At 38.8% G+C, this 17,209-nt stretch overlaps 1 protein-coding gene across 1 annotated transcript in view; it reads right to left on the bottom strand.

Annotated features, from left to right (window-relative positions):
* Pappa (pregnancy-associated plasma protein A) overlaps positions 1 to 17,209 on the bottom strand; it is a 233,336-nt gene that overhangs the window by 6,007 nt on the left and 210,120 nt on the right. Inside the window, exons 20-21 of the mRNA NM_021362.1 lie at positions 15,725 to 15,796; positions 10,720 to 10,818 (exon numbers count right to left, since the gene is read on the bottom strand). Coding sequence (NP_067337.1) covers positions 10,720 to 10,818; positions 15,725 to 15,796 — 171 coding nt within the window. The remainder of the gene's footprint in view (positions 1 to 10,719; positions 10,819 to 15,724; positions 15,797 to 17,209) is intronic.

The raw sequence follows: 17,209 nt of genomic DNA, 5'->3' as shown, positions 1-17,209 counted from the left end.
GTTCTACTTTTTGATAGCATTACAATAACCTTTCCCCTTAATACAAGGGTTATTATCATAGCAGATTACATTTAAAGAAGTACCTCTGTCAGGGAATGGGCTTTTCAGATAGGAAAATACTGATTCTTTTTCCCTTTTGCAACTATATACTAATCAACATTTTACCAAGGATGAAATTGAAACCAATAAAAGGGACTCTTTCCTTAAAGTAAATGATCCATCTCCTTCTTAAAGTTTGGCAAACTACTCATGTCTGCACCTTAGAAGGAACTGAGTAAACTCCATGGGCTGAGCAACATGGGTAAAAATAATGAGTACTAATGCAGTCTCTTAGGGTGACTGTACAATGGATTATCTAACAAATAAAACTTCTGTGATGAACAAATTAAAGGATGTGAAAATGCCATTTTAAAGAACAAAACTTTCTATACATAGTGGTATATTTGATTTGTGGAGAAAAATGAAATCAAAAGAGTGTATAAAACAATTTTGCATGACCTTGGATGGGGCCTGAAGTCCTGAGCAAGGGGCATTTTACATAAAAGTTCTAATTAAATTTGTTGGGAGGACTCTTTTTGGAAACATATTTTAGCATAAGAAAAAGTGTGAGACCAAAGTTCCATTTCCAGTCCATCCCTTCATGTGTTCTGTGACCTTGGGCTGGCTGGCCTTTCTAGAAAGTGGTAGGAAAAGCCCAACAGAGCAAGTGTCTTCCCCATCCGGCACATGATCCATCTTTCCACAGATCGCAGAGCAGTCCCTGCTGGAGTCCCAGCCTGAACTAACACAAGTCGATTGCACCGTATTGCATCATGACATTTGCTTATAACTTTCCCCAGAGGGTCCCCCATCTGCGCAGATGGATTTAATGACCTCATTCGTCTCCAAGTGCTCACAATTGTCTCTGAGAGCATCTTTCTCTCCCTTATTATCACGTACTTGTGAACTAATATTCTCTCTCTCTCTCTCCTCCATAACTATCAACCACTCTCCAACTTGAAATATTTTCAATAATTTAAATTTAAGTATTAACCTTAGCCTCTCTTTCTCACCTATCTCAGGGGAACATTGAATATGTGACAATTTCTGAAGTCTTAGCAAACTCATTCATTAAATAAGAACAGTGGAAATACATCCTTGTATCTTCTAACACTGTGATAAGGCATATATGAAATAGCTAATGAAAAATATCTAGCATGGGGCCTGATAAAATAAGTTATCAATTTTACAGACATATATTCATGTACATATATTACACATACACCAACACATCTTATATTAATTAGTGCAATTAATTAATAAATTAATATAATTCTTTGATACTGAGATATATTGAGTCAGTATTGTTCAGAATTGTTTTCTTAGAGTCTAAGCCAAAGAAAGAGTGAGTTATTCTTTATTTGCCCCGTGGCCCCTCCCATGTCTAAGATATCTCTTCATTTTACATTTCAATTAAACAGGCTTGGTGCTAGTCAGTTTCAGTCTTTCCCTACTGAGCACCTGGTTTTATCTTTACATTCACATCCTTTTCCTTCTTTGTATTTACATCCTATCCTCTAAGAATTTGCAGCAAAACAAAACAAACAGCAAAACAAAACAAAACATTTTCAAAAATTCTTCCTAGAGTATTTTTCAGACTTATTTTCCACACCCTCTTCATCTTCAGAAGGATGTTAGAACTGGAAAATATACAAAGAGAAATCTCTTTCTCCTGGTGGAGAAAGTAAATAAGGATCTGAGACAAGCTCCAATTGCTGACCTAGTCTGGAGAGGACCATGATGACAGCCCAAAGGCCTGGACTACATGTCTTTGCTTCATGCTTACTAAACAGTTTGGGCAAATTCTTTCTCTGCCACAGTCCATAGTTTCAACATGTATGAAACTGAGATTTAAAAAATCAATATCTCATGTAAGGAACCACACAGAATTCCCCAGAACATGGCCCAACTTGTAGGGTATGGTCATTGAGGAATAAGACATACAGAGACAGCCTTTTCACTCACATATGCCACCATCTTCCCAGCCTCTTCTCACCTTCTTCCCAACTCCATCCAGACATTGTCTTAAACTTGTCCATCCCTCACTCAACCCTTTCTCCTGACCTCACTCAAATTCTGTCCTTAAAACTTTCCAGTTAACCTTTACTGGCTTCTCTACACTCTCCTGGTAACTCTTTCCCACTGAGCTCTGTTTGGTCAGGGCAACTTCATACCTGTGTCCCACACATCCGAGTATTTAGCAAATTCTGTCTCTTAGAAGAAAATTTAATAACTCCACCTTAAGCTTAAGGCCTGATGTCATCTGAGGACTACATAATTCTCAGACCTCACCTGCCCCTTTTCTCCCACCTGCCCTGTGGTGTATTCACTTACAGAGTTTTTAAACAATCCAAATATTTTCCCATATTTAAGTCTTTAGCTTTTCAGTTTTCTCTGTCCTAACTGTCCTTCCACATGTCTTATCTCAAGTCTCATACCCCTATTCTTTGGTCTTAGGATATCAGAGCATATTATTTTTACACTCCTTCCACACAGAATTGCTTCTCACTTGTGCGTCTGCTCAGTCTGGAAAGAGGAGGGGCTAGTGCTGAAATTAATCTTAGCCAAGTGATGGCCTTTAGTAGAATCATCAGTAGATGCGCTCATGGATGCACAAGCAGATAACTAGCACACATCATGGACTTTCCTGATTTGTAGAGTAAGCATTGATGACCTATCATCCACTATGGCTGAAAATATTTCTCAGTAGGAAAAAACTGGAAAGCAAACCTTATCCAGAAAAAAAAAAAAAAAAAGGTAATGAATGTAGCTCATGTGTGTGTGTGTGTGTGTATGTGTGTGTGTGTGTGTGTGTGTGTGTGTGTGTGTTTCATTAAGTCTAGGGTCTTATACAGGCTAGGCAAGATTTCTCCCACTGGGTTACCCATACCTTTTGCCTAGAAACCAGAAACAAAGAATTTTACGAACAAACTCTGTCTTGCTTGGTTTTTTTTTTTTCCTACCCTCTTTAGTTTCATTAACTTCTCCAAAGTCATTGGCAGGCAGAGCTCTGGAAACAGATAATTCTCACTATAGTCTGCTTATAAATCTTCTAATCTCCATCCTAGCAAGGCCAACCTTGGAAGTTTTAACATTTCTTAAACAGGTACATCTGAACGTAAACATTAGGGAATGTAATTAGAACATGATAAATGTAGAGAAGGCTTGGGTTCTAAAGGGAATCCAACACCTTTTTGTGTCTATAGTGCTCTTTAAATGTAGGTATATTAATGAGATCATGGTAGAAGCTTTGAATTCAGTTATAGGCTCCAGCTGAGAGATGATAGCTTCATAAAGTTTCCACAATGTTCTGGTGAGAGTCAATGAAATCAGCTCCTCTCCAAACCAGCTCTTAGACCTTTGTTCCTTATGATGAACCTAGCCCTGAGCTACTCTCAACATGCATTATCTCATTCTTTGCTTCCCAGCAACCCTAATAAGGTAGCTATTCTTACTATCCCTGTCTTATACCTTAGAGGAAACTAAGATGCAAAGAAGTGAGTCACTAGCTGGCAGGTGGCCAGGAACATGCATCTGTGTTTATCATCATTTCTCAGTACCATGTCCATGTCCCCCAAAAAGCAAGAACAGGAGTCAAAACTCATCTCAATGAAAAAGATCCCTAGGACTAAGGACAAGAATCACAGTTCAATATAGTAAGAACTACAAGCCTGATTTCCAGTTTCTGAAACCCTATCTAGAGTCCATTCTTTGCTGCCTCTCTTGAAAACCTGCCACACACCATGGTGACCAGATAATATTTGAAGATGCCCAATAACCATGTAGCTATGTTGTCTCATGCCAGGCTCCATTAACAAGACTTGAATCAATGAGTCAAGGGAGGATTCTCTCTCTTTTCTTCTTGGCTAGAGGATGGTGCTCAGACCTGGGTTTTCTCCATCTGGGTCAGGTGCCCATTCATCCATGGGTGTGAATGGCTTAGACATGCAGCTTGGGCAAATGTACCACAAATCTCTGGCTGTGGCTCTTGTCTCAATCTGGGAGACAGTCAAGGGCTAGATTCTGACTCATACTCAACAGGGAGGTAGTGGGCAAAATATGATGTGTGTGTGTGTGTGTGTGTGTGTGTGTGTGTGTGTGTGTGTGTGTTAAGGAAACAAGAGGTATCCTTTGTTAACAGTCTGAGAGGTATCTTTCATTGACAGACTGAAAGATTTAATTCTGCTGCCCCATAGCAAGGTACTTACACTGTGGTACCTTGTGTTAGTCACTGTATTTCCCTCAATCTCAAGGACTGTACAGTGTACATATAAATAGTTAACAAGCCAAGTAGATAAAGACATGACACATACAAACAATATAGTTCTTGGGGGTGAGATGGGTACAGTGCCTGATACAACACAATGAATGGATAGAGTAGAGTGCTCAAGTGTGGGTAAATTATTCATGCTTGATAAAATGTCCATAGGTATAAGGAGGAAAGGTACTGGTAGAGATGGAAGGAGAACTTAGATTGGAGCTTTTGCCCTGTAATAGACTTAAGGTATGCTCTCAAACAAACCACTTCCTTTTCTGAGCTCCAGTTTCTCTTTCAATAAAAATGGAGGCAATAATAATCATATCAAGGGAATTTCTTCCCCTAAAGTATGAAATCCAGGAAATCAGCACAATGGATGCCACAAAATATGTGTTTATTAAATGATAGTGATAATGATCATAATGTTCCTGGGCATGGTGATGGTGATATTGGTTGTGTCAACAGTGGCATTGATAGTGACATGATGAAGATGACGGAGGTGATGGATGATATTGATAGCAGTGACAGCGAAAGTAACTTTTTGAGAGACCATAATTAGATTCCCTCACAGGAACAAATTATAAGTCCTTTCTGTGTCTGATCCACATGAACATGTCATGGCCAACCTTGAATGGGAGGGGGAGAGAAACACCTTTGGTATCTGTGATCATCAGCCACCTAATGGTTGGGATGCTCTGATTGGCTAGCTGCTTGTTTTCGTCTACTAACCCATTCAGTTTGGCATACCAGCCTTCTAAGGAATATTCTTGGCTCCTCTAAGCTGGTGCAATGCTTTGTAATCCTTGCTGAGCTTCCCCATTACCTTTGGAGAATGATCAGACACACTGGCTTAAGCTGTAAAACCCTCATCTCTCTAGGCTTCTTTCTTTTTCCTCTGTGCTCTTATCTGCCTTTATAAAGCAAGATGTGACTTCCTTCACACTTTCCCTAGTTGGTATCTGGGTTCTTGTATACTCAGTGACCTCTGCCAAAGACACTCTATCTTCCTGTCAACCTGTGTCTACTCCTGTCTGAAACCTCTCACCTAAGGCCTTATGAAAGTGTAATGTCTCACCTGCTGTGTAACAGATTCTAGACATCTTTGTTCATACATCTCATTTGCTATATTATCACCAACACATTAACTTACTAAAATTCTCTTACTAAGATTATTACATTTTTATAAGAATGAGAGCAGCCATCATGGACAGCTGCTTTGCATCAAGGCTTGTGACTCCAACAAGAATAATAAGCCAACATATTAAGAAGAGGAGGCCTACCTACCCATTCCTGCATACCTCATGCTACAAGGCAAGTGTCTGGGTGGGAAGTTGGATAAGTCCTGCTATCAAAGTTTCCAATATTGCTTTGTATGCCAACCTGGCCCAGGATATACTACACAGTGGATGCTGGAAAAGGCTGGTATATACACAGATAGAGGAGGAAGACCAGAAAAAGTTCATGGATGTCACACTGAGCCAAGTAACTGGAAAGACCTAGTTCTAGGGAAGTCTATCTTAACCATGGGCCTACAGTGTACAGATATGTATAAAGGAAGACACTTGCTACAACTTAAAATGCACGATGCTTTGACAAGTCACTAGCCCATTGAATAATGGTCATAAAGGTTAGAGGTGGCATGTTTATAAAATACCATCGATCTGTATCTCAAATCTGATCATTACTGCCTGGATGATGTGAGACTTTCTAAGTCCAAGTTTCATCAACATCTACAACTGGTGAAGTGAAATACCAGACAAAAGCAGTTACTACTATGTGTGACAATGAGGCAACTGTCTGTAAATACTTCTCTAGATGTGGGGGATCCTAATCCCACATACATCTCTGTCACCTTGTCCTCATATTTGACCTGACTGAGTCTGTTTTCTTCCTCTGTGGACAGTTCTAGAAACAGCATGCACAAGAGATTCCTACCACAATTCATTGCATAGTAAGTGGTCAGGAGGCACATGCTTCTGTTTGTAGCAACCCTGCCTTGTGGATCAGTTTCTGTGTACAAAACTGGGTGATCAGGGAAAGGGATAGGGTCCAAGGGTATGGATGATAATGAAAGAGACATAAAAAATAATGTCAGGAACACAAAATCAAGAAAGCCTCTCCTTTCCAGTAAGAGGTTCCTAACTGGGGAAGCTGGAGAAAGAAACAGAACTTTCTCCTGTCCCATGTATATACAGAATAACCCCTAACTTGGGCATTCTGGGATGTCAGGGACTACCTAGGCAACACTGCTTGTGGGCTAGCTGCTTTCATGTGACACAGGGAGGGTCCCCCACCCAGGTTCCCTGGCAGTCTTGGAACACCATAAAACGTCTGTAGCCTAAACTGAGAGAGCCATGCCCAGGTGCAGGGAGAACAAGGCCCTATTCACAGGTACTTTCGACTTCTGAGTCTCAGCCTGTGCAGAAGAAAGAGTAAGACTTGTGAGTCAGACAGAACTTGATTTGAATTTAGACTTTGCCAATCATTGGTCAAATGAACTTGGGCAAACCTAATAATTATTTGGAGTCCAAGTTAGATTGCCTGTTCTATACAGGTAATAATATTACCTGCCAGTGTTGACATGGAGATTAAAAAGGGTCTTGGCTCAATATTTTATATCTACAAAATAAATACAGAAGGGAATGTCAGTGTAGATGAAAGAAATACAGAGTAATCTTCATAGAATTCTCAAATTTCTGCAACAGGGGAGTCCAGGAGAAAGTCTGGCACATGAGGTGATTTATGTAGATGTTTGCTATCCTTGGATTGTTTTGTTTTGTTTTGTTTTATTTCCTGTCATCCTCTTCAAATCAGTCTACGATAGAGAGTAGCTGGGGGTATACAAAAGATGCTTCAAGATGTTGAGGCGTGACGCTTATTTAGAAGGTACTTTGGACAATTTAAAAGGGAGGCCATGTGATGTTAGTGTAAGATATTTTCCATCTTCTTTCTGGAATCTACATTTTGAGAAGTGTTAAACACAGGTTGAGTAACTATAACAATGCCACACATGCCTGGAGAAAGTCCTTTAGTCTCTATAATCAAACCTGTAGGTCACTGAGCCCCACCACTCTGTCCTGAGCCATATTTACCTTCAATGGGACACTCCTCCCCCTTAGAGCTAAATATAGGTCCTCAGGGAACCTTTCTCCCCCATGTCCTGAATTGTTCACAAAGACAACTGGATGGGCTGTCACTATGTGACTGCTTCTTATTAGGTTCTCTAACAGACAAGTCTCACAAGCATAAAAAGAGTTGTATCCATCTAGTCCTACTGTGGGTACACAGTCTGGTCCAGAGAAGATGCTCAGTGAACAGTCATCTCACTGGGAAAAGAAAGTCTGGACACATGCAATATACTGCTTCATCCAGAAGGATAGAGCAGCAGAAAGTAGAAGATACAAATGGGAAAAATCCCAGACTACAGGGCTCTGCAGAGTGAAGCTATTGCAGATTCACCCAACTCAGGAACAAAGAACCAAATGATATCACACACACACACACACACACACACACACACACACACACACAGAGAGAGAGAGAGAGAGAGAGAGAGAGAGAGAGAGTAAATTACTATAACAATTTGGAGTCTACATGTGAACTTCAGTTTACCTCCTCACAACACATTCTTGTAAAAACACTAATATATTTAAGAAGGCTCCCTAATAGTTTTATAATAGTTTAGTTTATAAATTATAATAGTATAAAATCATTTTAATCAGAGGTACCATTTGACAAACTTGTGAGCTAAATCAGTGTTGAAATTCTAAAAAAAATTCTACTTAAAACAGAACTATACCCTTTATTACTTAAAAAAAAAAACAGACTATTCTGATGGGCTAAAATATGAATTATGATAGGTTATGTTCACTATAAGCAGACATCAAGAAACTTACAAATGCTTACATCTTCAATTCCAGTAATTTCTGACCTAGAAATAATTTTGTAAAGGAACAGGTGTATCTCTGAAAGTACTTACATACAAACAAGAAATGAACATACCTCCAAAGTTCAAGATAAGAGTTAAAATAAATGGTTACTTAGCACAAATGCTATATATCACAATCGACTAATTAAACACCAGCATAGCAAAAAATATACCTGAAATGTTAGGTCATTTATGTGTATAAATTTTCCTATGACAAATAAACAGAAGTTAGAACCCAAACTGAGAATGCAGTGATATACATACAGAGATATACATAACTTATGTTGTGGATAACCCTGGAGCTAATTACATTTGATGTTAATTCCATTCTCCTGTGAGGGGCTGAGAACAGGGAATGAGTCAGCACTCAGGCGATTTCCTGTAAACCTGCTTCCCATCTTAATTTGTAAAATAAAGGAGAGTTGATGATTGAGCAGATAAAGGGAATGTGGAGCAGAAGGTAGGAGAAAATGGAAGAAGGAGAAAATGGAAGAGGGAGAGGATGCAGAGGAGGAGGAAGATGAAAAAAAGTAGAGCAGAAGCACATGGCCTGGAGAAATCACAAGTTCTAAGGGGTCTCATGGATGTAGAAGATGAGTGTAGCGGTAGATCTGCCCAGTCTAGGCACACAGCATGTATTCATATTAACTGAATTATGTTTTCATTGCCGGGGCATATTTGGATTGGAGATTTACCACAACAAACTAAATACTTAGAAAATATGTTTTTTAAAAAAGGAGGGGAATGACATTTTCTTCAGTGATATAACCATTAGTAAGTTACCCTTGCTATAGTAAATAACCCTCACCCATGCTCAGGCAGGAAATCACACACAAAAAGAAGGCTAGAAAGTAGGAGCTAGAGCGATTCAGAAGGAAGGGTTTCAATGGGAGAGGGGGAGTGAGGGTAAAAATGACTAGATTTTATTATAGAAATATGTGAAATAGTCTAATAAGTAAAAAATATTTGAAACAAAAAGCAACCATGATTTTCTTCAGGCTGAAAGAGATTATTTTGTCCTGTTCTTTTCTTTCTGGACTTCCCAAAGAGTGAGATATATATTATTCCATTATTAGGACAAAAATCATAAAGTTTATTAACAGGAAATTGCTTTTATTCTTCTATATTAGGCAGAAAACATGTATCTTCAGTCTTTTAGCAATGGCACAAAACCAAAACCACAAAAAGCCAGGCATTTTGTGAAAATACTGCACACTTGAGACTGACTGGATTCCAGAGTACCCCAGCATTCTTACTGGTCAGTCATTAAGGACTCTCTGATTTGAGTATGTGCTCAGCAGTCTCTAAAATGTGAGGCCTGGACAGGTTTTGTAAAGCAACCAACTATCTTAAGGTTGTTACAATAGCCGAAGGCTTAGGTTGTCAGCCAAAAAGCTTGCATCATTTCCTCTACTATCTGGCACAAATCACCCTCTTTCTGGCCTCAATGTTCCAGTAATGAAATGGGGAGAGTTATGTGGGACAATCTCCGAGTCCTCGGCTGTCACTTTGATTCTTTTCTTCTCTAGTGACCCAGTTTACAGTTCTTTATGACAGAATATTTGAGAAAATCATCTCTGAGATGGAAAGACCTTCTGTCTCACGTTAGAGATGGCTGCCAGCACCAAAGCATTTTTTTTTTCTCCATGGCCACATTTGTCACATGAATGCTTTTAAGCTCTGGGTGCCCAAGGGTCTCATTCTTTTCAAAACTGGAGCCCCCAATTCTGGTCTTAGCTCTTCTCAGTAAGTTAGCAGAACTTTTTGGAGTAGCTGATGAGCATCTTGCTCTAATGCTCCTGTTTTAGTACAAATAATTGAACCACTATGTGTGTGTGTGTGTGTGTGTGTGTGTGTGTGTGTGTGTGTGTCCTAATGCCAAGGGAAAAAATGACACCTGCAAACCCTCTGCCCACACACAGACAAGGCCCTTCATAGTCCTCCTATTCTACAGGTAAAAAAACAAAACAAATATTAGAGTGCTCACAGGGTATAGACATTCTAGTTGCCAGTGTCCTGTGTTTTCTTACCTTCTGCTTTGGATACATCACTTAGAATATATATATATATATTCTCTCTAGAATTTACAAGATAGTCACTTGCTTTAAATGATCTCTTCCTGACCATCTCCGTGACCCTTTCCTTGCTATTGTTGGCATAGCTACTACTCACACTGTAGAGCCTCCTGTGACTAGTCTTCTCTGATCAGTATTCTCTTAAAGTGTGTGTCGTCTTTTATTTAACTACCTCTACACCTGACACTAAGCTTTGAGGATTACCTTTGCAAAGACCAGCTAGCACTCTGTATATGATAGCAGCTTCACTACTAACTAAAGAAATAATGATTAAAAAAAAATCTAGAGGGATAGTAAGCCTGTAGAGAGAACAAGAACACAGCCACAACAACAAGTCATCTACTGTGTAGAAGAGACCTTGGTGAGCAGGCTGGAGAGCCATGGAGGAAGCAGGTAGGAGGAGGGTAATATTGGCATACCTTTTTGGTCTTTACTGTGGAGGTGCAGCAGTCCCCACCATCATAGTTGCAGAAGGCTCGATTGTTGATGGCATCACAGTAGTTGTCTCCCATGAATGGCTGTAAAAGAGAAGAGAAGCAGGGAGCACATAAGGCTATGTTATTATCCTGGCATGAGAGGGAACTGCTCTCAGCACTTCCCTGAGGCCTCTATGGTTGTCTGGCAGTCTCTCTTCTTCTTACAAACCTCCATCACCAGCCAACTTGGCTTTCAATCCCAACACCCCCTTGGGTACATTTTTCTTTTTACCATTTATAAACATTTTTATGTGCCATATTTTTCCCTGCTGGAATATGACTATGCTGAGAAATATATTTTGTTTGCTGTAGTATGAAAATTAAAACACAGTGTACTCTTTCTTTCTTTCTTTCTTTCTTTCCCTTTCTTTCTTTCTTTCTTTCCCTTTCTTTTCTTTCTTTCTTTCTTTCTCTCTGTCTTTCTTTCTTTCCCTTTCTTTCTTTTCTTTCTTTCTTTCTTTCTTTCTTTCTTTCTTTCTTTCTTTCTTTCTTTCTTTCCCTTTCTTTCTTTCTTTGTTTCTTTTTTCATTTGTTCATTCTTTCTCTCTTTATCTTTTTCTTTCTTTCTTTCTCTTTCTTTCTTTCTCTCTCTCCTTCTTTCCCTTTCTTTCTTTCTCTCTTTCTCTTTTTCTTTCTTTCTCTTTCTTTCTTTCTCTCTCTCTCTCTCCTTCTTTCCCTTTCTTTCTCTCTTTCTTTGTTTCTTTTTTATCATTTGTTCATTCTTTCTCTCTTTTTCTTTCTTTCTCTTTCTTTCTTTCTTTCTCTCTCTCTCTCCTTCTCTCCCTTTCTTTCTTTCTCTCTCTCTCTTTTCTCTTTCTTTCCCTTTCTTTCTTTCTTTCTTTCTTTCTTTCTTTCTTTCTTTCTTTCTCTCCTTGTCTTTCTTTCCCTTTATTTCTCTCTTTTTCTCTTTCTTTCTTTCTTTCTTTCTTTCTTTCTTTCTTTCTCTCCTTGTCTTTCTTTCCCTTTATTTCTCTTTTTCTCTTTCTTTCTTTCTTTCTTTCTCTCTCTTTTTCTCTTTCTTTCTTTCTTTCTTTCTTTGTTTTCCTTTCTTTCTTTCTTTCTTTCTTTCTTCCTTCTGAATTAGAAGGTACATTTTACTTTAAGACAATAAAATCTTGTTATATATTTCTTTAATAAACTATATGCAGACAAATTAGAAATCTATGTAAACTCTCAGAATTACAAACATAAAAATTAAGAATTCGTAGAAAATAGTCTCAAGAATGTGTGTATTAATAATCGCCCCTCTAAAAGAAATTAAGTTCTACTCATGGTCTTAAGCCTTTGCAGGTATCTTACTACATTTTCCTGAAACATATGAGGTCCCCATGACTATCCCCACTTCATATGACAACACCTGGAGAATAAGGATAACAAAGGAACTTGGTCAAAATCATACTAGCAGAAAACAATAATAATCCTGATCTAAACTTGTCTGTTTCCCCCAATTCCCCTACACATTCTATAATGTTCTAGTTCGCAAATTATTTCCTTCAATGAGTTCTATAAATTTCAATGACTTCTACAAATTTGAGTTTCCCCACTCCAATCATCAACTCAGTATATTATGTATCTGTTAAAGTGTTTATGATGGTAGGAGACTGTACGTCCCTAAAAACATGATCAGTATTCAATTCATCTCTGTCTCCCAACCATCTAGAACCCTGATTCAAGTTAATAGTGTAAGAAACATGTCATCACTTGTCTGAGACTGGCTCATCCCAGCACACTGCCATTGATTCACCTGTGACTACTGCTTCCCATCATGGCTGGCTCTAAGGAGAACCAAGTTCACAAGGAGTCTAATCTGTGTTTCATGACTGGCTTTTGCATATGTGTTGCAAATTCTCATTCATCCAGCCTTTGTGCCTGCAATTCTGTATGTTAAATTTGTCTTTCATTATTTCTCATTTAGAGTGTAAGACAGATCTTAGTAATATGAAGCTAAAAATAGTGCTGTGCTCATGTATATGAGTACACTCACACCTACACACACATGGCTTCAAGTTGTGGAATGACTCTGCCACGTAGCTTCCACAGCAAACACATTGTTACATTCATATTCAACAACAAAGCATAAGCCCCTTTCCATTTTAATTCTCCAGCAGATAATCTGTAGACAGGTTATTAAAGGTATACCCTTTCATATAATAAATAAAACTTGATTGGAAAAGGAGGAGTTGGCTTTCTACATGTGGTCTCTTCCCTTGGTGCCCTTTCATGATCATCCATCCATCCATCCATCCATCTGTCCATCTACCTATCAGTCCATTCACGCATCCATTCATCCATCCATTCATCATCTGTCCATCTACACTACCCATCCAGATAGTACACTTTATGAAAGAAGGGGCCTTTAATCAAATAGTCACTTGGTACTATTATAGAAAATCTTTTGAACTTGTCTGAGAATGCTCAGTGAAAATGTGTTGGAGGAAATAACATTCAAATGGAGGTAACAATCATAAATAACAGTTATTTACATGGAGTTAATTACATGGAGTAAGAGAGAAAATGTTTAGAGATAGGAAACAACATAGAAAAAGTTCCTGTATAGAGCTTTATTCCACATCCAGTCAGTACTTTAAATAATAATGCATTCAGACAAAAAAAAATCCATCCTTCAGAACATAGTTCAAAAATCATCTCCACCCACTCTTGTGCTTTTGCTAGTGGCCTCTGAACGCTCTATGCTTCCACACCCTCTTATACTCATTTTATATATAGTTTGGACCATAATGTTAGATTCTTCATCTTTATCTTCTTTATTATCACTGTAAGTTTTCAAAAGATTAGACATATGTCTTCTGGTTTCATACCCCAAATTTCCTACAAAAATGTCCGGCAACTCATAGAAAAAATTATCAATTATATGATCAATAAACATTTAGCAAAATGGTTAATGAAATGGTGTATGTTGAGTGAATATATGAGGGACAAAATATGACAGGTGACTTGCTGTCATAGCATAGAGTTTAATATCTCACTCCTGATCCCAGCATTTATTTCTCTTCTGAGCATCCTTTTATTTTCAATAAGACACCAAGTATTAGCTCTAAACTGAGCATGATAGAAGAAGATGAGGGATTAAGTGTGATAAGCATCATTGTCAGGGTTCAGTGCCCAGCAGTGATAGAGGGTCTTTTGGCTCAGTGCTGAGTCAAAGGAGGGATCAAATTCTGCTGTCACACTGAATGCCCAGACTGCCATCTCAGCATAATGAGTGCTCAGGTAACTAAAGATGTCGTTCTCACAAACACAACAATGATTCAGAGACATGAAAAGAAGCAATGGTGCCAAAGCTATGGCCATATTTTATCATTCTGGATGAAGCCTGAAGGAATGAGAGTTCTTGAAAACTACCATGCTGCCTATCCTGATAAAAACATATATGATCACTAGCCACAAAGGGAAGAAATTTTTGGCTCCTAATGTCTTGTGACACAGGAAATGGCTATGAGCAGGTGATAGATGGAAAGGAACATAAACCAGCAGGCTAGCAGACAGAATATCTTGGTTCATGTTTTGACTCTTTGGCCGTCATGGCAAACAAACAGATAGCAGTCTATCCATTTCTGATTCTAATTTTCCTGTTCATGTAGCAATCAGGTATACCTAGGTCATATTAGTAATATTCTTATTTTTGGAGTTCCACCAAATTCTCCTGAAAACAGTTGCCTGGGTCTATTTCCCCATCTTTTAAAGAATGATTTGGTTTAGATGATCTCTTTATTTAAAGAACATTTCCAGTTCACATAGATTTTTCTAAAACACTATCAAGGTCCTCTACCTGAAGTCTGAGACTACAGAGCTTTGATACCCATTTGGGAGTGGTTGGGAGACTCCTTTTCAACTCCATCTGAGAAGACTGAGGACACCTGTTTCTTTCTAGACATTTGTTAGGGACAATGTGTTGTATCTTCTCAGGAAGTGCTAGACTGATGCAAAGAAGTAGCTTTGGTTTCCATGTAAACCTTTCCTCACGAACACAGCTGCATCCCAAGAACTTGCCTGCCAACCCTATCCCCAAACCATCACTGATAGAGCTAGCCCTCCATAAACCCAAGGCCAGGAAATGGCTTAATTGGGAAGTCAACAACTTTGAGGGTCAGAAAGGATCTCCTACTTAAACTCAAAGGTTTGGTTAAAAGTGTCCAGATTATTTCTGGTATTGAAGGATTACTAAGTGATTAAGAGGAGGAGCCAGACAGAATTCACCTAAAAGCAAGGGTCATTAGGGAAATGCAAATTAAAAGAAAGATGACCACACGTGACACTATACAAGCTAAATGACATATTGCTATTATAGTATCTGCTATATTATTTATGTTACATAAATATGGTTTCGGTCTCTTATTTGCCTTATACACATATGTACATGTTGTGAGGGACCTGGCATATGTGTGTTTCTGCATGCAAGCCTGACATTGATGTCACGAATAGTTTTCAGTTCCTCTCTACCCTATTTTTTGAGCTAGAATCTCTTAGTAAATCTCAAGTTCACTGTAATGCTTGACTGGTTGGCCTCAAGGATGTTCCTGAATCTACCGCCATGATGCTACAATTAAAAGTATATACCGCATCACCCGATGTTTTGTTTTGAGTGCTGGATCTGAACTCATGTCCTCAAGCTTGCATGTTAATCACACTTCTGGTTGACCATCTTTCTATCTCCTGTGTTCCAAAAATATTTGGCTCTAGGCTTTGCAGAAAGAAAAGCTTGCCTTGGACTCTCAGAACTGTTATATACTCACTATTTTTTTGAGTATGCTTCTTTATACCTCTCTATCCAGATTCTATTATCTGTAGAATATGATATTTCTGATTCATTCTTAACAACTGTACCAATGCACGTGTATAGCTTAGTAGGTATAGTAAATTGTAACCATCAAAATCAAAACACCATAAGTACTTAGTCTGAGCTGAGACATCTCTTCTTGTGACTCACCTCACAGCCTTTGACACAGTGGATCAGAGCAGGGTGGGGATACCACTGGAGACCAGCAGTGCAGACAATCCTCTGCAGAGAGATGGAGAAAGGGATCAGGTGGGTTTGGGATTGGGAGGGAACCAACTTTTGGTTGGCAGCACATTAAACCACCTCACCTCTTTTAGACTATCCAAATCCTGACCTCACCCTGGTATTTACATGAAGAAGTTGCCCAAGTACTTGCAATAACAGGAGCCCTAAGATTAAAATAATATTTGTTTTCACCGTATGTGTCATGGTTCTTTATTGCTGTGGCAGGAGTAAGGGTTAAGGAAAAGCAGACTTGTGGGGAAAGAAACTCAAGAAGAAAAGCCTTTTAGAAAATTCCTGTTCGACCTTTGGCTCGTTGGGGACAAGGTAGGAGAAGAAGGATCTCTCTCTCTCTCTCTCTCTCTCTCTCTCTCTCTCTCTCTCTCTCTCTGTGTGTGTGTGTGTGTGTGTGTGTGTGTGTGTGTATGTATGTGTGTGGGTGTGTGCATGTGGGGTGTGTGTGTACACATTAGTGACTATAGTAAAGACATGTACAGGGAACGCCAGGGCCAAAAAGGGGGAGTGGGTGGGTAGGGGATTGGGGGGGGTGGGTATGGGGGACCTTTGGGATAGCATTGAAAATGTAAATAAGGAAAATACCTAATTAAAAAAAAGAAAAAAAATGAATAAGGCTTCTCCCAGTATAAGCTCCTTCTCCCACAACAATCTGAGGATCATATTCTATTGGAATTTGTAGAATCTGTCTCTCCTTAAGAAGACAGATTTGTCTACTCTGTGTTGAGTTCTAATAAATCCAAATATCTGAGTGCAGGACTGTGATTTTGTATCTGAAGCGCGTCTCCAATGATGCTGCTGTATTATATAATTATCTGAGAACAACGGGGCTGGTTCAGGAATGAGGGACTCTGTTGTGGAGCTTCAGACTTTCAAAGAACCTTCTTGGTATCATGTTCTGCTGATGAATTCCGGAAGCTGTACACACTTTTGTTTCACAGAGAACTGGTGCTTCTGCACTGAATTACCTGTCCCATTTTGGCATCTGAAGAATCTTTATCTGTCCTCTAAATATCTCTACATCTCATTTCCTCAATGGTGCTTTTCACAACCACGTCAGACAGAACACAATCACATTCAAATACATACACACACACATATACAAACACACATACACACACAGACACACACGTTCATACACATGGTGTATTGTTTTAGCACTAATAACTACAATCATGATAATAATATTTAAAATATATTGAGTACATTCTTAGCATCAATTATGTTGTGTATTATCTTATTTTTTTTCTTACTACCAAGCTGTGAGGTAGGCATCAATCTTGTGTCATAAATTTCCTAAAGCCCATAGTTGGTTAGTGGTGGAATCCAGGATTTGACAATATCAGTTATTCCATCAATGATTTAAGTTAACTTATTACATAAAATCCAATGTGACAA

The sequence above is a fragment of the Mus musculus genome, chromosome 4 (assembly GCF_000001635.26).
Source record: "Mus musculus strain C57BL/6J chromosome 4, GRCm38.p6 C57BL/6J".
Lineage (NCBI taxonomy): Eukaryota > Metazoa > Chordata > Mammalia > Rodentia > Muridae > Mus > Mus musculus.
This window is presented reverse-complemented; position numbering and strand designations above follow the sequence as displayed.